Raw genomic sequence first — 19768 nt, 5'->3', positions numbered from 1 at the left:
TTTAGGAAAAATCACCAAGGGCCCTATCAAAAGGCAACATGGACACTCTCAGCAGCCAGAGACCCTACCAGACCAGCCACACCGTGCGTGTTCTGTGATCTGCAGGCTACCCTTGGAGAAGACTCTGCACCAAGTGAAGGACAACATTAGGATGGCCTGGAGGCAGAAGTGGCATTTAGTCGGCTGGAACCCCGCAGTAGCCCACGCAGCAATCAGCCTGATCTGCATTGAAGTACAGAGTTTCACTCTCCCCACCTGGCTGGGTCTGGAAATTGATGACAGACCTGGCTGATTCCCAGGGTCTTGAGTGAAAGGATGCCTGAACAGACCTCTCTCCTCCAAAAAGCCAGAGGAAGGGGAGAAGCGGGTGTCATCAGGACTTAAGACAGAGATGCTTTGGTTCCCTGTCGCCTCCTATCCCCTACTTCAATCAAGACCAGTTAATTATCATTTTTATTCTAAACTAAGCTTTTCAATCTGCCTTCACTATTATGAGCCAGAACCCCAAGCAGAAAGGAAAACAGGCAGGACACAGACAGAGCCAGGCTGTCAGAGATCCGTAGCTTGACAAATTAGGGCTTTAACAATATTCTATTTCCAATTTTGTTTCTTAAGTTAATGTCTATGGCATTTACACAAACCTGAGACCACCTGTTGAATTTTTCAAAAAGGGTTTAGAAAAGAATCTTTGATATCTATGCTTTTGCCTGCAGGGAAACTTTACTATCACTAGGAAACCAGAGAACGAGGGAAAACAAAGAAAAAAAAATACTGCCTTAGATTTAAAAACACCTAATAACTATACCAGTCTTTTGAAGATTTTTGGAATGGAGAGCTAACCTTACCATCCCCTAGGTGAAAAGGACACTTTGAGGAGTGACGCCGAGAACGAGTCAGGCTCTAGCAGAATTCGAATTTCCCATCTAGAAGACCCCACCTCAGCGGGGGGTGGTGGTGGTGGTGGTGTGATGAATTGGGACATTGGGACTGACATATATACACTAATACATATAAAATGGATAACTAATAAGAACCTGCTGTATAAAAAAATAAATAAAATTCAAAAAAAAAAAAGACCCCACCTCACTGGCCAGATCCACAGGTGAATGCTGATGACTCCAGTCCTCAGCCTGGATGACCCCCTGAGTCCCCAACCCGTCAGCCCCTTGAGCCACTCACTCTGGTCGGCAGATCACCAGGTCTCCTTTGTTGGTACCATAGGCCAGGCCGAGCCCTGGCTCGGGCAGCCACCGGGCAGAATTGATGCTGACATGTCTCCGCTGGTCAGCAGGCATGGGATAAAGGACGTTGAAAACTCTCTGGGTGAGGAAAAAATAGGGAAGAAAAGAGAATGGGAGGAGAAACAGTCTGTTACCAAGAATAACAAAATCCAAGGGGAACAAAGTCCCTCCTATAGCCTAAAGCAAGTTAACCACAGGGAAGAAACGAGATGGTTGGACTGGGAATGGGATGACTCTTAACATATATCTGAGAACTTGGGGAAGCACAGGGGAGGGTGGGACCCTCTTACTTCAGGTGAGGGCTAAGGACTGTCAGGAAATACCAGGGGCATACTTGGACCCTTCTGCATGAAGCTTCACTATGCTCTCCTCACAGCCTTTAACATTTCTCACTTCATTACTTTTAAGGTAACCCCCTGGAAAGCCCCATGCAGAGCCTAGCACACCAGGAAGGACTGCCCCAAACTTTCCTCTGACCAGACCAACCAGTGAGAGCCAACCTCCACTGGTAGTCCTGTTACCATGGAAATCACAGCACTCTTCACTGCAATGGGGAACTGAAGGTGATAGGGGGGCGGGAGGGGGTGATAACATCAAAGAACATTCTTAATTCATCTAATTAAAAGCAATGTTAAAACTGCTATTGTTAAGGAAACCTAAAAGGTGCAATAAGATGTAGGAAGCAGGGCAGATGGGAATCTTGAACACACATGTATATGATTTCTTTCTAGCTTATATAAATCACCATTAAACAGATCAGTTCCATTTATCAAAGGGAGTCTCCTTTCATTAGTCTACATCTTTCCAAAGCTACTATTTTCTCAGGGGGCAGCTTAGCTTGTCTCAGGTTGGGCTGAAGGTGATATCTGGCTACTGAACTACACAATGTTCCAGAATCGACTTTAGTCAGAGACAGGGGCAGGGCAGTGGAAGAATGAAGGGCATAATTTAAGAGTTAGAAAGATCTGGGTTTGAGTCCTGGCGTCACTGCGTAACAACTTCTCTGGATCTCAGTTTAAAAAGAGACAGCACCGGGCTTCCCTGGTGGCGCAGTGGTTGGGAGTCCGCCGGCCGATGCAGGGGACATAGGTTCGTGCCCCGGTCCGGGAAGATCCCACATGCCACGGAGCAGCTGGGCCCGTGAGCCATGGCCGCTGAGCCTGCGTTTCCAGAGCCTGTGCTCCGCAGCGGGAGAGGCCACAACAGTGAGAGGCCCGCGTACCGCCAAGGAAAAAAAAAAAAAAAAAAGAGACAGCACCAACACTCAAATAATAGGGGAGATTAAAAGAAATGATGTATATAAATGCCTGATGTGGTGCAAGCTCATAAATGGTAACTCTTGTTATTATTACCATGAACCTGCAAGAAAAACACGTCATCAGGCCCTATGAAAAGGACGTGAGGCTGAGAATCTATAAACTGGAGTTTTAGTCAATACAATGTTTTCTCTTTTAGCCTCTTCAGGTTTTTATAAAATAAGGATGAACTTCATCTGTCTTTACCTTTAACCCTTTACCTAAGGGTTGATGGAAGGGAAAAAAATGAGAGAACAAATGAGAACATGATTTAGAAAGTAATATTAAAAAATGAATTTAGGTCAGTATAATAATAATTATTTTTCTGATTATCCTGATGAGAGACCCTGCTCCCCCAAAAAGGTAAATACTGAGCTAAGAGTCCACGCCATCTACAGAAATCAAGTGATAAGAAGTCCTGCATTTGGGAACTTGTTCATGTGCCTTGGGTAGCTATCTGAAAGGCCTTTACCAGGACAGCCTCTGGACTAGAGAAGACAGCGGCACGTGTGCTCGATGTAATGACACACACACACAGAATCCTGTTATAAAAATTCCCCAGCTTTGTGGTGCTGAGAAATGTGCCTGGGCAGCTTATAGCACACTGCTGGAACAGCCCTGTTATGGTCCTGAGGTCGAATGGGTCTGTTACAAATATGGAACTGGCTCTGGTTTGAGGCATAAGACAGACTGCCCCATGGCTGCTGCTGCCTTAAGAACCTCCTACCTCCTATGTCCTCCCCATCTTACTCAACTCCAAATTTAAGAATTAACCAGGGCTCCTTAAATCTTTGGTCTGAGGAGACTACTGAAAAAGAGCCCAATGAAGTTTATGAATTTCTAAACTAGTCATCCAGAACATGCTTGCCTGACCTTTGGATAATCCCTTCCTTACACGTACATACCTGGCAGGAGCCTGGAATGAATTCATGGATACTCCTCTCCATCGGCCTCACTACTGGCTGACTGTCCACAGAGATGGCAATGCCAGTCTTTTCCCCTTTGCACCTAATCAACACTTTTCCTTCAGGTCAGGGGATGGGTGTGGGGCCTTCATCCTTTCTCACAGAGGTTTTCACTTTTCCAGAAGATAATCCATGGTTTCTGTCCAACCTATCGGCTATATGGTTAAATATGACTTGATATACAAATCAAAAGGACAAAGTGGCTGTGATCAGACAACTGTGGCTGGGATCACTTAATCTGTTAAATTTTTCTTCTCCCAAAGGTCAGATAATGTAAGTTGGGGATACACCCAGAGTTCAGAAGGGATGTGTGTTAATTTCAGTGGGTTGGATGAGGGGAGCCTGTGGCAGTTCTAATGGGATTCACAAGAGTCTCCCCTAAAATCATAATGATTCATTATTGCAGGCAATGGGCCAGGAGGGCCAGAGAAAGTGGTCTTGCAAGAAGGGAGACAATGCAGTTAGTAAATCAAATGCTTTGAGGTTGCGCTGAGTGTTTTGACCGTGGTCTCACAAGAATAAGGACTCTTTTCTAGAAATGTTCCAGACCAGGAAAGAAGCAAACAAAGCCTCTCACATGTCACAAATTTACCTTTTATAGTCTGTTGCTGCAGAGGGATTAACAAGCAAACACTATCAATTTGCTTCTAAGTACAGGAATTTGCTCTGGGGACAAAACCATCAAGAAGCCAGTATGATGGGTGACCCAGCTTAGGTGAGACAAGGTCAGAGCAACTGGAGAGAAGTAACTAAAGGCTGAGACCCCTAGACCTTGCTGCACAGATATTCACAACCTCCATGGCTATAGGAGTCATGGGGTATCAATTTGTCCTCCGACTCTGGCAGCTCCCCACCCTGCCCAAGTCCTTAAACAGTGTTGAAAGGGCAGCTTCCAAGAGCCCATCCCCTCCAGTGTTTGGGTATTAGGCTAAATCCTGCTTTGTGGCAGGAAGCCAGAAAATGCCACGTGAAGATCAGTAGCCTCCAGAACTCCTGATAAGCACTTGCTTACTTATCACACTCTAATGTGGGGGTGAGAAGGAAGGAGATGACACAGAGGATGCAGGATGGGTAGGATCACTGATTTACAGGTTCTGAGAGGTCATCTGATCCAATGTTCCTATTTCACACATGCCTGGAATGAAAGGACCCTAGAGGAATGAGAATCTGGCCCATTTGGAAAACCACCCAGAGGTGTAGTTTCCATTCCTTTCTCTGGCCGCAGTTTAACAGCTCTGAAAGTACCTCACGGACAGGAACTACTCCTCACAATTAGCCCTAGAGACAAGACAATACTGGGCAACAAGTTCCCCAATGCTGACAGATGGCTATAGCTCTGGCTACTCCCAAACCATTTATGGTTTCAGCCATCAGTCTTTCCAACCCAGTGACTGGGTGATCTGTGAGCCTCCTCCCAGATTTCAATGGGGGCTGGCTCCATAAACCCAAAGTTCATCAGCACTGACAAGAACGAAGATCCGAGACGGTAAAGGAAGCTCTGGTCTTTATTTTAAGGCACTCCAAATATATCTCCAGTAAAACCTTCCTTAACGCTAGTCAGGTGCCCAGAAGCTCCCTGTCAGATGTTAAGGACAAAGCCGGGGACCTGCCAAAAATGCCTCCCCCTCTCTGACAAAAGTGACACCTTATGAAGCTACACCACCAAACTCCATTATACTGGAGGAGGATTATCAGGTTCTGGGGTCCCTTTGTGGGGTTGGATACAAAACCTGGCTGCTGATTCATGTTTGCAGAGGTCTGGTTTCAACCTGTCTCCAGGGCAGCTATTCCCTGGTAGATGACAAATGCTGACAGAAACCCCCCTCCCCAGGCAGGCTGTTCTCATTTCTGTCTAACATCTGTGAAGGGAATTGGGATCAATGAGCTAGAAGGAACAAATTTTTTAGAGTCAGTGCAGTCTCAGCATGTCAATAGGGAATGAGTCAGGTCACCAAGATCTTTACAGTTCTAAGGAGTGGGAGAAGATAATTCCTCTACTTCAGGGGTCCAAGACAATCTCTTGTACCACTTGCCTCTATCCCTCAAAGTCTCTAATAGGAAGTAGGAACAAAAGAAAACAGTTCCCAGGTCAAAACTAAAAGCGTCTTGTTTCTTGTTCAAAGATAGACAGGAAAAGAACGAGAGGTAGCCAGGGGAACTCAGTGGGAAACCTTCCTCTCCATCCTTCTAAAATTTAGAGGAAAAATGTATTGCTGCCCTCAATAAGATGCTTTCTTTTCTACCACATGTCAATAAAGCTCACACCATTAGTCCAAGTAGCAAACTGCATTGCTCAGATCAGCCCAAATAAGAAGCTAAAAGAAAAAAAACTTTGCGGTTTTCTTGTTTACATTTGGGAATCTCATTATCCTTAAAAGCTGGAACCTTGCCACTGTGGCAAGAGGTCAAGTGTGGTCGGCAGATCTCCCTTGTTTTAACCAAGACAATGAAAGCTGGCTGAAGGAAGAGGACAACTGGAAACTGAGGCCAGCCAGAAGGACCATGAGAGAAGTCGCAAGCCAAACGGGCTTTGAGGAAGAAAGGACTTGTGAGGAGGAGAAATGCCTTCTGGGTCATGATGAGAATCAAGGGAGGCTTTAAGCTTTTAGAGAGGGTTACTAGAGGAGAATTAACTCTCTGGAAAGAGGAAAAAAAATCAGTGGAAAGCAGATGCTAAGAGACAGCTGACCTTTTCATTGGAAATGGATGGCTACACTTCTTGTCACAGGCTGAGAAATGCACACATCCCAAAACAGGCAGGGGGAAGGATACTACGGTCATCTTTTTTTTCTTTTGGGTTGATTTGCTTAGATTCATCAATTACTGGAGTTTCTTCATCCCTAGGAAAATGTGATTGTTTCTCAGAACCTTTCATTTCTTTTACTGTCTCTAAGCCTTCTTTATATTCTACTTTGGAGTTTAGAACTCATAGAATGTTGATTTTAAAGTGGTTATTTAAAAACAAAAATCGGAATACCAAGTCACTTTACTTTCCAGACTCTTTGTTCAGTTGAAGCAGGAACAAATCTGCCTAGAACACTCTTGTTTAAACCAAAACTCCCCCAGCAGAAAAGAAGCGCAAACAGCTCCTTTTCTTATCTCTTGGGAACTTGTTGCCCTCCTCTGTTCCTGATAACCTGATGCCTTGTAGTCATTTCCAGCCAATCTCCTGTGATTTGTTGAGACCTACAGACTTTGTCTTATTCACCTGTTCCCCTCAAAGAGATCCCAAGGACAGTCAGAGAACAAGAATTTTATTTTTCAATCGGCCTGATGCTTTCCAAAGTCCATCTCTGGCTATTAGGATTGAAGCACAGAGATTACTTCAGCTGAGGGATCTACTTCTGTGCTGAATCGAATACCAAGGCACTCAACACTCCTGGAACTCCCAGAAGTTAAAATAATTGCTTCCTCCTGTGCCCACACCTCTGTGCACAGTACAAGTTCTTGAACTTCCTCAGTTTTCTAAATCTCAAAGGAAATGGCCAAATAAGTAGTTGTTCTAGATACTCAGCTAAGGGAGCCTTTCAATATATTCATACACTTCACTTGATCCATATTTTTTTGAAAGAAGAAAGCTCAGGACGGGGGTTACAATAAAATACTTTCAGCTTCTACAAATGCAGAATTTGGTTCTCCTACCAATTCTTTTTTTTTAAATAAATTTATTTATTTTATTTATTTATTTTTGGCTGTGTTGGGTCTTCGTTGCTGCGCGCGGGCTTTCTCTAGTTGCAGCGAGCGAGGGCTACTCTCCGTTGCAGTGCGCAGGCTTCTCATTGTGGAGCATGGGCTCTAGGTGCGCAGGCTTCAGTAGTTGTGGCACGTGGGCTCAGCAGTTGTGGCTCACGGGCTCTAGAGCACAGGCTCAGCAGTTGTGGCACAAGGGCTTAGTTGCTCTGCGGCATGTGGGATCTTCCCGGACCAGGGATGGAACCCGTGTCACCTGCATTGGCAGGCGGATTCTCAACCACTGCGCCACTAGGGAAGCCTCTCCCACCAATTCTTAAAAAACAAAATGTTTTGTCTTTCACTTCTGAAACAGCCACTGGGAATCTCTTCACCATTTCTCAGTGCTGTGACTGGAACCCTGAGAAACTCACTGATACTGGGCAGAACTGTGGTCATTAGCAAGACACTCTATATTTTCATAAGAATTATATCTAATACTTATGTTTAATTACCATTTCCTGAGGCACGTGCTAGGCACACTGATGGTGCTGGTGAGTAGGGGTGTGTGTTCATGTACGTGCAGGGAATACACAGCACACAAGATTTCAAAGCGACATATTCCCAGAATGAATGCTGAGCGCCTCCTGTGTGCCAAGCACAGTGAAGGCTGGGGATATAGCAGTGAAAAGACCCGTTAAGAAGCCAGGTGTCCAGCACGTATGCATCAGGAGAGCAAGGTCCAGATCCATTCTGTTCATTGTATTCCCAAACCTAGCAAAGTACCTGGCCCAGGGTAGGGGTGCAATAAAATTTTGCTGAGTGAAAATAATAAAATGCAGCATAGATTGTGCTCTACTAAAAAGCCATGGAGGAAAGAAAGCATCAAAGTCAGATGAATCTGTCATGGAAAAATTCGCCTAAATTAATGGCTTTGATTGTAGCTCTAACGTTATTTTTAATTTTTTATTTTGCCCCCTCCCTTCTCTGACAAACTGCATCAGAGACACCCCTGACTTCTCTCATACCTCCTCCCCCTTTCCTACAACATGCTGAAGAAAGGAACTTTTTGAGGATAGATGCTTTGTACCACATCTCAGAACTCAACTTTAAGATAATTGCAGCGGGAGCAGCTTTTAATCAACTGACAAGCAGCTTTAAGAAAATTAATGAGGACAAAATCTTAGGAAGGAGTAAATCATTTCTGACAACAAAGCTGTCTCTCTTTTATCCCAATCTCCCCTTGAAGAAATAGTACCCTTCAAGGATACAAAAATAAAATATCTTTATTTTTGGTTTTTGCCACTCCCAAGCCCAGACAAGATTAAGAAGAAGCTCAGTTCCTTTAGATTGCTGGAGAATACTCTGGATTGAACTAGAGTTCTAGGTCACTTTTTTTTTTTTTGGCTGCATTGGGTCTTTGTTGTTGTGCGCAGGCTTTTCTCTAGCTGCGGTGAGCAGGGGCTACTCCTCATTGCGGTGCATGGCCTTCTCATTGCGGTGGCTTTTCTTGCTGCGGAGCATGGGCTCTAGGCGCGCGGGCTTCAGTAGCTGTAGCACGCAGGCTCAGTAGTTGTGGCTCGCGGGCTCTAGAGTGCAGGCTCAGAAGTTGTAGCACATGGGCTCAGTAGTTGTGGCTCACGGGCTCTAGAGTGCAGGCTCAGAAGTTGTAGCACGTGGGCTCAGTAGTTGTGGCTCACAGGCTCTAGAGCACAGCCTCAGTAGTTGTGGCACACGGGCTTAGCTGCTCTGCAGGATGTGGGATCTTCCCGGACCAGGGCTCGAACCCGTGTCCCCTGCATTGGCAGATGGATTCTTAACCACTGCGCCACCAGGGAAGCCCTCTAGGTCACTTTTGAAAACCAAACTTTTAGAATCTAGGAAGTACTGATGACTGGATTTGACCACAGGCTAAATTCAGGGCAAGGAGTTAAGCCACAGTAAAGATTATATGTTGAAGAATGGAGATAGGACAAGCCAAAAGAGCCTATGCATGTTAGTTACATAATGCTGGTCAGTGCTGGCAGAGCTGGCTACCCATCCCGACCCAGGGTCTAAGCTACAATTTAGTTATGACTAATTTGAGTACTCTGGACACCAAGCCTTTTCTGTGGTTCATTTTAATGAACTTATAATAATAATAATCAGTCATCACTAGGCTGTTCTGTGAAGATGGCTATGAAATGGTATGAAATAAAGAAAGCCAACCTAATGTTTCTTTATAACTAGGGTGACACTAAGATATCCATTAATGGGTACCACAGCGACATCTTCCATCCAAGGATAACAGTGAGTTGAATGTTGGAAAAAGGAACTCAAGAACTACACCTTCAGATGGGAAAGGTCCTGGAGAGAAAGATATTTCTTCTCACTTTTTAAGCCTAAGAATCTCTGTATTCTATAGCACGAAGGCAAACAGGAATGGGATCACGGTTAAGAGCCTCAACAAAGTCAACTGTGGGCAGGCAAGAATTTTAATTAGAATTGGGAAAAAGTCTCCACAGCATTAGTCTTTAAAGTACCATCACTAGGATGCTAGCATATCCAGAAATGCTAAGGGCAGGAGGTACTCATCAATTTCTCAACTTCCTGAAAGTATATGAAAGATCTGGTTAAAGGAGCCATAGAAATAAACCAGATGAGATTCCAGAGACAAGGTGAGAGCAAAAAAGAAAACGACAAAGCTATACTGACAGGTGAGGTCTAATTGGGATCCCCATGCAGTTGATGATTGGTTCTCAATCTTGACTCAGCATGCAGACTCAACTGGAGGGCTTGGTAAAACAAGGATGGCTGGGCCCTACCCTCAGAGCTTCTGATTCAGCAGCTCTGGGACAGGGCTGAGAAGCTGCATTTCTATTAAGTTCCCTGATGATGCTGACTTAGTCCCGGGGAATACACATTGAGAACTACTGGCCAGTTAGATATAAGTAGGTTGTAGGTCTAAAAAAAATTTGCTTCCTTTTCCAGCTGCCTAGGACCTACTGAGAATGAAGGGGATGCATATCTTTAGAGCTGGAGCTCTAGAGGGAGAAGGTATACAAGGGGACTGTCCACTACTGAAGAGCAGAACTCTCAGGGTCAAGAAGGGGTTGGGGGAGGCGGGAGAGAAGAGAGGAAGAGGGGGGAGAAGACGGGGGAGAGAGAGGGGTGGAGGGAGGGAGGGGCAGGCTTTCTTTCCAACACCCCCTCCAAACTAACAATCTGTCTGGGTAATAGTTGCTCAACCCTTGAATACAGTTTCACCGCATAGCCACAGAGAAAAAGCTTTCAATAAAATTGACCCTTAAGTATTGATGTTTGAGGCTTGGCCTTAAAGAGCACAATGCTGTCTCATGGAGAAAGGAGAGCTAAACTGCTTTCTGTCCTAGGGCTTCTTCTCCCACCCAAGTCCCTTGTCCATCACTTCTGCCCAAACTGCCCCAGCACTGCCTCCCCACCTATACCCACACCTCGACCGCTGACGTTTGCCCCCATTCCTAGGTAAAACAGCACTTATTACAAACTGGAGGCATAGTTTGCTATATGACTATTTCTGGTTTCATTAGTAATTTTATATTTATGTTATTATGCTTTCACTTGGTTACAACCAAAGTTATTACATTGTGTAAGTTACCATAATTTTAGAAAATTAATTGCAGTTTTCTGCTACAATATTGTGCCTTGTTCCAATTAGAAAATGAAAGCAGAGAGAAAACTCAGGCAGTTTAGTGTTTTGAGAATTCAGCAAAACTTCAGCTCAGCAATCTTTAAATGTCTAACTTAAAGACCAAACAGAAATTAACAAAAAGTCCTACTGGCTCAAGTGTGAGGGAGTCAGATGGCACATAAGACCCTGAGGCAGAGATAGTAGCATATTCAGCCTGGAAGAGCCTCGAATCGACAGACGGAAGGGGGAGATAAAATATGTGCCTAGTCTTATTTTTCCTGATTTGCCAATGATACTAAAATTGGGAAGACTAAGCCTAGCCTTAGTAAGCAGAGAAGGGAAATATCTGAGGACCCTAGATCCTAGAAACAAGGATAATAATTAAACTCAACGTGGGGAAGAAAATAATTCAGCACATTGAGATATTCAAGGGAGAACCCTGTAAAGCAACAACAGCTGAGAAAAATGGGAGGTGAAGCACGGACAGCCAAAAAGCTAAGAGTTTTATAGGAGATAGAACACAAACACCACTGTGCCTGCAACAAAATTAGCAAAGGATCAAAGCATCACACATAAAACCACGATAAGAAGTAAACCTGAGACTGTATCTCTGCCTCTGCTGAAGAGGCTGAGGGCAGAAACCTAAAATGAAGAAAGCAGTCATTAAGAACAGCAGTTCTCAAACTCAAGTGCGTATCAGAATCATCTGGAAAGCTTGTTTTTTTTTTTTTTTTTGCGGTACGTGGGCCTCTCACTGTTGTGGCCTCTCCCGTTGTGGAGCACAGGCTCCGGACGCGCAGGCTCACGGGCCCAGCCACTCCGCAGCATGTGGGATCTTCCCAGACTGGGGCACGAACCCGTGTCCCCTGCATCGGCAGGCAGACTCTCAACCACTGCGCCACCAGGGAAGCCCTGGAAAGCTTGTTTTACAAATACAAATACCCGGTCCCCTTCCTGCCCAATTCTTATTCTGATTTTGGTCTGAAGTGGAGTCTGTATTTTAACAAGGACCCCATGCATTCTAATGCAGGTTGTCCAAGGAGCACAGTTTGAGAAGCACTGATCCAAAGGTCTGAAGAACTGCTTAGAATAAGCATGCCAAGGCGAAGAGCAATTAGCAATTCATTTTTACAGGAGTTTTCATATGGGATTGTGTAAGAGATCATCTCTTGGGGAGAGATGGTCACTTAGTGGGAATTAAAATAAGTCGATGCTCTGGAGGATGCTCTCCTGGGAATGTCTGCTGGCCCAACAATTTCACCTCTCTGAACGTTACCACAGTGAATTCCAAGAGGTAACATCACAGAGAAGGGGGATTCTGGGTAGAAAAGCTCTAGGACAGGCCCAGTACCCACAAATTCCTTCAAGGACAGAGCTTGACATTACAGATGGAGACAGCCACCTATACTTACCTGTGCAAAGAGGGAGATGCTCTACTGTCCCATTAAACCCTCGCTCCCTGTTCTCAGACAAAAATGCACTTCTTGCCTTAAACGGTGGTACAGCACAGCTATCCAAAAAAGCTGGTGTCTTCCCTTCCACCAGTGACTGAATTCAGGGACATGTGCTGAGTGCTTTGGTGCCTTTGGACGTAAGGGGCAACCAAGACCTGGAAAACCAGAAACCTTTCTGTAGCACGGGGGTTTAAAGTCAGACTGGGTGGACACAGGGTGAGCAAAACCTTGTTGAGAAGCCCGGATCCTGCCTCTTGTGTGAGAAAAATGCTTCCCAAATGAGAGCTTTCTAGTTACTTCAGCTCCCTCTCCTAAGTGGCAGATGGGGTCTAATGAGAATCAAAAAAGCCCTGCTGGGAATGCTGAGAAGTAGCTCTTGTCCTGAGGCATGCAGCAGCTTGGCTAGGTGCCTTGAGCCCCTACACAGCAGACTTCTCCAACTGCATTCCCTGAGCTGCCGGCCCCATATGTGACAGCATCTTGGCTCCCGCCCTGGAGCTGTTTGCCTTTAGCCAGATGTTTCTGGCTACTTATAGAAAAGAGGAACCTTGCTAGGATGGAGGACTGGCAGGCTGTGCCCAAAGGTTGGGCAGGAGCCCTCGCTTCCAGAAGAGGCTGGAGATGTCCATTAGTGTTGCTGAAATCAGATCCTCTCTTAATGATTAGAAACAATTATTCCACAATTAGGTAGGAAGGGTTAGAAGAACAGCAAGGATCAAGATTCTAGGTGGTAAAAAGCAGACACCAGGTACTTTTACCATCCAAATCTGCTTAAGATAAGAATATTTAAACTAAAATTCACCTTCCATCCTCATTTATCTAGGTAAGAAAATAGGATTGATGAACTTCCCGCAAAGTCCTCTCCCAATCACTCAATGTCAAATATTTCTAGTCACATGGATTCAAGAATCAGAACTTTCCTGTCATTGTGATGTCAAGAGCAGAGAATGCCTTGTTTCTACCCTTTCAGAGGCATGGCGGGACACGATGTCACCCATCAATGGTTCTGCTAGTTACCACCTAGAAACAATAAGGATGCTTTTCTTGAGATTCTCTTTCATTTATTCAGCTTCTCCTAAATGAGAGGTTTCTTATTAGGTATTTGGAGTTCATAAAGATGAAACAGACACGATCCTACTCTCAAGGAGCTCATGGGCCAAGAGAGGAGAATGATGTGGAAATAAATAACTGCAGTTTGGTGTGATGAGTGTTAACACAGAGAGTGTGCTAGGTACAGGGGTGGCACAGGAGGCAGTGATCAATTCTGTTTAGGAAGGTTCCATAGAAGGGGAAGAGCTTGCAGGCAGTTGGGTTTCAGGGAGAAAAGGGCACTCCAGGTAAAGGTACCCTGGCAAGAGAGAGCCTTACTAATTCAGGGGGCTTGGAAAGTGGCTCAGTAGAGTTGGATAGAAGGTCCTTGTAGGAGACAGGAGGGACAAGAGGCTGGAGACACCACACCTGGCCACCCACTTTCTATTGCTTTGTATATAATGGGTCCTATCTTTAGGGTTTTTTCTTTAAAACAAATGCTTCATATTCCAGGCTGAATTCAACAAGCATCTACATGTGTGGCACTAAATGAGGGACCCCGGGGGATATGCCGGTAAGAAGCTTACACTGAACCTAATTGGGTGGATTAAACATACACACCACACTGCTAAAGAAAACACAAAACAACACATAAACAAGTACATAAAACTATAAATGGCACAGCATAAGTGCTAAGGGAATTCACAGGTTCTTAGATTGAGACCGAGCTTAAACACCATCTAATTAGACAAGTGTTCAAATGCTCAACTCCCCTTGACAAAACCCTGGCCAAATGAGCAACCATGGGATGTGGGAATAATCTCAGTCAGAAACTAGACAGGTTGAGTCCAGGAGGCCACTAACCCCAGGATGCCCAGAAGGCTTTTATGGCAATACAAGCAAGGACGGCTTCAGACAAGAAAGGGTCCTAAATAGAACATTTCTCTGCTACTGAAAGGGATGGGACAGTTAAGAGCATAGCAGCTGCCCAAAGTCCTTATCCTCCATCGTGATTACAACCTCAGGAAAAGAACATTTCATAGTATACTATCTATCTCTTTTTATAGCTTGCGTCCTGAAAAATTTATTTTAAAAAGAAGCATAAATATTTCATTGGGTTCTCTGTGTATCTCCAGACTAAAGGTTTCATGTTGAGGTAAGGAAGTATTCAGTTTGGTCTTTATGCAAAGATCCTTTCAGGCCTCTGGGGACCCAGCTCATGATTTAGGGTATGAGAAAGCCCCTGCCTTTTAACAGTCCAGAGCTTCCAAAAGTGCGGCCTGCTGGTCATTACTAGGCTGGACTGGAGTCCTTCCTGGCTCCTTATGGGCATGACATCTCTGGTCCTGGCTGGGAGACCACAACCTTGTCCTGCATTACCCTGCCAGCCAGGCCTAGGAGAGCCGCCATACAGTGAAGCCACGAGCAATGCACTCACCCTCATGGAGGTCTCGCCACCATGGGCCTGTTGCAGCCTGAAGACCTGGGCCACCATGTGCTCCGTGGAGGGGTGCAGCAGGATCCTTCGTGAGGCCAAGCCCACCATTACATATCGACCCATCGGGGACAGGCTCACTGAAATGGCATTGGGACCTGAGGGCCAGAAAAACAGAGAGACATCTCCCAGAGTTCTTGTTATTACAAGGGAATAATTTTCCCTCTTAGTCTTTTCTCTTTCTCTGTAATCTTCATCTTTGTTTGGTCATCCTGGGGTTAATCTCATAGGATTGTAGTGAAGAGTACAATGAGAAGGCATGTAAAGTATTGAGTACAGTGTTTGACACATAAAAAGTACTTAATAAATGCTAATCAGTATTATCATAGAATCACATTAAAAAAATTATTATACTGTAAATACTATTTTGAAATCTACTTTTTTCACTTCATCCATTGTGAACATTTTTCACCATTAAATAGTCTTCTGTAAGAGCATTTTAAAGGCCAAATGGTATTCTGCCTTATTAATGCACCAGTATTTCTTTAAGCAACTCTTCACAATTTGACATTTTTCTCTATGATAAATAACACTGCTGTGAACATCCTTCTGAATAAATCTTGCATAGTTTTCTGATTATTTCCTTAGAAGTGAAATTACTGGATCAAAGAGAACATACATTTTGGGGGCTTTTAATACACAATGCCAAACGGCCTTGCAGTGTGTGTGTGCCCACTTCCCCAAGCCATGGCCAAGAACGAAGCTCTCCCTTATTCCTGCCCATAACAACAGGAGTATGCTGGTGATGCCACTGTGGTAGGGAGGACTCTTATTCTGAGATTCTTCTGCAATGCTACCAGCCAGCACAAAGCAATCTTCCTCTGACACGTGCCCCAGTGAAGCAGGGGCAGTATGTGACCATTACTCCCACCTAAGCTATACCTCACCTAGGAATGCCCAGGCCAAGGTACCAGCATCCCTTTGTCACTAGGTTGGGCTTCCTATCCCTTACCAAATCGCTTGGTGTAGAGCATTTCGCCCAGGTTATGGGGGGCCAGAGAGTACACTGCCAGGATGCCTTCATCAGGAAAGCCCCTTTGGCTGCTAGGGATGAAAGCCGCCAGAAGCTGGCCATCTGCAGAAATGTCACAGCTGGCATCATTGTAGATCTTGCAGTTCTGCACCAGGACATTCATGGAGGCTGCATCAGACAAAGAAAGAAAAGAGGGTAAGAAAGTTTGGAGTTGATGGTATAAAAAATTCTGGGTCAAGAAATCTGGGGGCCTCTCTAACGGCCTGAACCTGAACCCTCTCTAGAAATACTAAAGGCTGCCTTATCAAACTAAAATGTCATGGAACAAGCAACACAAGACACACAAAAGATATGTCTCTTCTACCACTTTAATAGGAAACTACAGAGAGTCAACACAACCATAACCACATGCTGAGTCTTAGCTCACACTTAGGAAACATCATTTGAGAGTTGAGCTAGGGAAAAAGTTATTAAAAATTGTTCCTGGAGAGCCACTCAACAGCTGTTATTGTCCAAAACTGAGATGAATGAAAATGTAAACCCACTGATTCCAAGAAATAGGTGATCCAGGTAAAACTTCCTTGGGGGTGAGAATCCTACTCCCCAACTCTATGTGACCTTGGAGAAGGAAATCATTTCACCAGTTTTCGTCTTATTTTCTCATTTAAGAAAACTGGAGCATTTAGGGACTTCAGTCTTCTGGACGGCTCCTTGCTAATGCTAATCCCTAATTCCACAAGAGAGGATGAAGAGAAACAAAGCCTAGCCCTGGCTGGATGGCTGGAACTATTTTCATTTCTCACTACGCTCTATCCCTCACCCATACCATAAGCCAATGACCATGGGCAGCCCCAGTCTGCACATAGCAGTTACTGAGAATTAAGCACAGTCAGCCAGGCAGCAGGCACGCTCAGCACCAGCGACGGAACGGGTGGTGTTGGAGGTGGGGTGGAGGAATGCCTGTCGGTGGGGAGAATCGTGCCACATGACAGGACTAATGAGATGTTAGCTAGCTTTGGGGCTGCGCCCGCATGATTTGTTCCGGTTTTCATTTGAATCCCTCTCTGAGGCCCATTGTGCAAATCCCTGCCGGGAGGAAGTGACCTACCCTTGATGTGAGCCTGGAATCAGATGGCCCACACCATGGGCATGAGCAGAACAGCACAACACATCCAAAGGGATCAAGCTCCTCTGGGCTCTGTCTCATTTAGATCTACTTACATGCAAAGAGACTAATTCACTTTCTCTTATTTGAAGGAGATCACTTCAGATGTCCACTGTCAGAGGCATTATGGTTAAAACAAACAAAAAGGCAAGGTCAACTGCCCTCACCAGATTCCAGGTGACCTACTCCAGGAAGCCAAATGGCCTGACCAGGAAGGTCAAGGGCAAGTTTCCCCAGGAAATTACCTTAAAGAAAACAAAACAAAGAGCTGCTTTCCAGGGGGAACTTGAGACTTATGGGATCAGGGATTCAGAGTGATTTCTAAAACTCTATATCCATCCCCCTTTCCCTGTGTGTGTTGTTAATGAAGCCATAGAGATGACAGAGGAGATCAAAAAAGACATCAGAACACATTGATTAGGCTATTGTGCCAACTCCTGGGGGCTGACACCTACAGCACCATTACACATAAAGCTGAGGAGGGACCACAAGGATGGTTCTGTTTGCTAACTAATAAGATAATGACATCCAAATACTCATTGCTATCACCATTAGGGCTCTGTACTGCTCAACTTCCAACCCACCATCTGCTCGAGCCTGTATGGCTAGATTTATCTAGTTAGCACTGAGACTGTCTGCTCCTTACTCAGGGTCCCAAGCCTGTTGCCAAAAAGATAATCTCCTCCCCCGTCCCAGGACTGACATATGATTACAGTTGGGGATACAGAACCAAAGCAACTGCGGGAGCTTCAAGAGTGAGTCCAGGGACTTCCCTAGTGGTGCAGTGGTTAAGAATCTGCCTGCCAATGCAGGGGACACGGGTTCGAGCCCTGGTCTAGGAAGATCCCACATGCCGCGGAGCAACTAAGCCCCTGCGCCACAACTACTGAGCCTGCACTCTAGAGCCCGCGAGCCATGACTACTGAGCCTGCGCGTGCCATAACTACTGAAGCCCGCGTGCCTAGAGCCCATGCTCTGCAACAAGAGAAGCTAATGCAATGAGAAGCCTGCCTACCACAACGAAGAGTAGCCCCGGCTCGCTGCAACTAGAGAAAGCCCGCGTGCAGCAACAAAGACCCAACACAGCCAAAAATAAAATAAATTAAAAAAAAAAAAAGTGAGTCCATCTTGGTTTTCTAACCTTTATGCTGGCACAATCCTCAGAAAGGTAAAAACAAACTGACAATTTAGACTGCAACCATCAAAGGCAGAAAGAGAAAGAAAGCAATGACAAGTATTAAGTAGGACATGAAAATAAACAGAAAAGGAAATGGGACTCTGTGGGCTTTAAGACAGCTTTGTATGGTTTCCATTTTATCTACATTTAATGTCCCAAAAATGCATGGTGAGTATTTTATGAAAGTCGGCTTTTCTATCTTGCTGTTACAGATATCTAGCTTGTATGTGTTAACCTGCAATTCAGTCAAACATATAGAAGCCTACAATGACCCTCAAAACTCACCACCAACATTAAAAAAGCACTGAACTAGATACTGCCAGATTAATTACTAAGAGGGGTCTGCGGGTGAGGGGGAAAGTACAAGTAAGGTTTTCCTTCTTTTGGGAGGCTCGGCTCTAAGCCCACGAAAAACTGGGCATATAGACAAAAAGCATTTTGTCAGCCTCAAATTCAAGCCATGGTGTTTGTGTTTGTACTGTATTATGATGGTTCCAAGTCAATGGCCATCTCCCAAATTTTGTCCCCTCCCCTCAACTCCACCCAATTTCACAACTGCTCCCAGTTCCTGCAGTGAGCTCAGAGAGAGATATGCAAATAACAAGTGAAAAGAGAATGCTAAAAATTAAAATGGAGCTTCTCCAGCAGCATGTTTCCCTTTCAGAACTTGTACAGCTAGGGATCTAGGGTTTTACTTCTACCATAATGAAGGGGATGTAGTAGGCACAGAGTGATCTGGTAGCTTCACTGAGTAGTGGGTGGTGTGTTTACAGTTTCATTAATATTTCAAAGCTTCAATTAGCAATTTACATTTATTGCTTGTTGTATATTAATTTCATGGAAATTAATATACAACAAGCAATGGAAATGGAAATGTTCAGATGGAACATGGAATGGAAATGGAAATGTTCAGTTACAGTGGTGAGTAGTCACTGCTTCAATTCGCTCATGCAGCTTCTTCTCGTAAGGCTGAAATTTTGATGAGTTAATTTACAAAGGGAGAGATTTCCTGGGTCTCTGTTACTTCTTTTCTCAGGCCATAGCAAAGTAATGCACTAATGACAAGGAGAGCTCATCCTTTTTGGACTCAATAATGATGTAAGCAGGTAGAGAAAAAGGTGAAGTTAAATACAGTTTAAGACAGTGGCAACCCACACACCACTAGAAATCTTTGTTCTGCTCCCTGCCTTGCCTTACCACAGTGGTTCTCAAGTTTCAGCATGCATCATAATCACCTGGAGGGCTTATTAAAACACAGAATGCTGGGGTGAGGCCTGAGAATTTGTATTTTTAGCAAGTTCCCAGGCGTCTGATGTTGCTGGTCTGGGACCACACTTGAAAACTGCTGTCTCACCAAACAGTCCTTGACCCCTGAGCTGGAGCTCCAGGAAACTGCCCTGCACTTAAAGGCAAAACAATTGTGGGGAATGATGATGGAGCAGTTAGCTGGGCAGCTGAGAATGGAAATAAAGTCTAGGAAAGAAAGGATTTTTCAAATCAAAACTGCTTAAGAGCTTCAGGGGGCAGCTCCAGGAGGAGCAAAAACGATGCAGAAGACAGCAGGAAGCCATGTTCCAGACTGTGCAATGTAATCTCCTCCTAATTATAAATGATTTCCAAGTTAAAATGCCCTAGCAGGGAATGGGAGGGGTAAGA

General features: G+C 44.8%; 1 protein-coding gene across 9 annotated transcripts in view; it reads right to left on the bottom strand.

The window, feature by feature from the left end:
- The window catches only part of AMBRA1 (autophagy and beclin 1 regulator 1), a 175916-nt gene that overhangs the window by 16357 nt on the left and 139791 nt on the right, over nucleotides 1–19768 (bottom strand). For all 9 annotated transcript variants that reach the window (XM_060159276.1, XM_060159275.1, XM_060159277.1 and 6 more), the window contains 3 exons: nucleotides 15750–15938; nucleotides 14741–14895; nucleotides 1180–1319 (listed from right to left, as the gene is read on the bottom strand). In XM_060159276.1, the coding sequence (XP_060015259.1) occupies nucleotides 1180–1319; nucleotides 14741–14895; nucleotides 15750–15938 (484 nt within the window). The remainder of the gene's footprint in view (nucleotides 1–1179; nucleotides 1320–14740; nucleotides 14896–15749; nucleotides 15939–19768) is intronic.

The sequence above is a fragment of the Lagenorhynchus albirostris genome, chromosome 9 (assembly GCF_949774975.1).
Source record: "Lagenorhynchus albirostris chromosome 9, mLagAlb1.1, whole genome shotgun sequence".
NCBI lineage: Eukaryota > Metazoa > Chordata > Mammalia > Artiodactyla > Delphinidae > Lagenorhynchus > Lagenorhynchus albirostris.
This window is presented reverse-complemented; position numbering and strand designations above follow the sequence as displayed.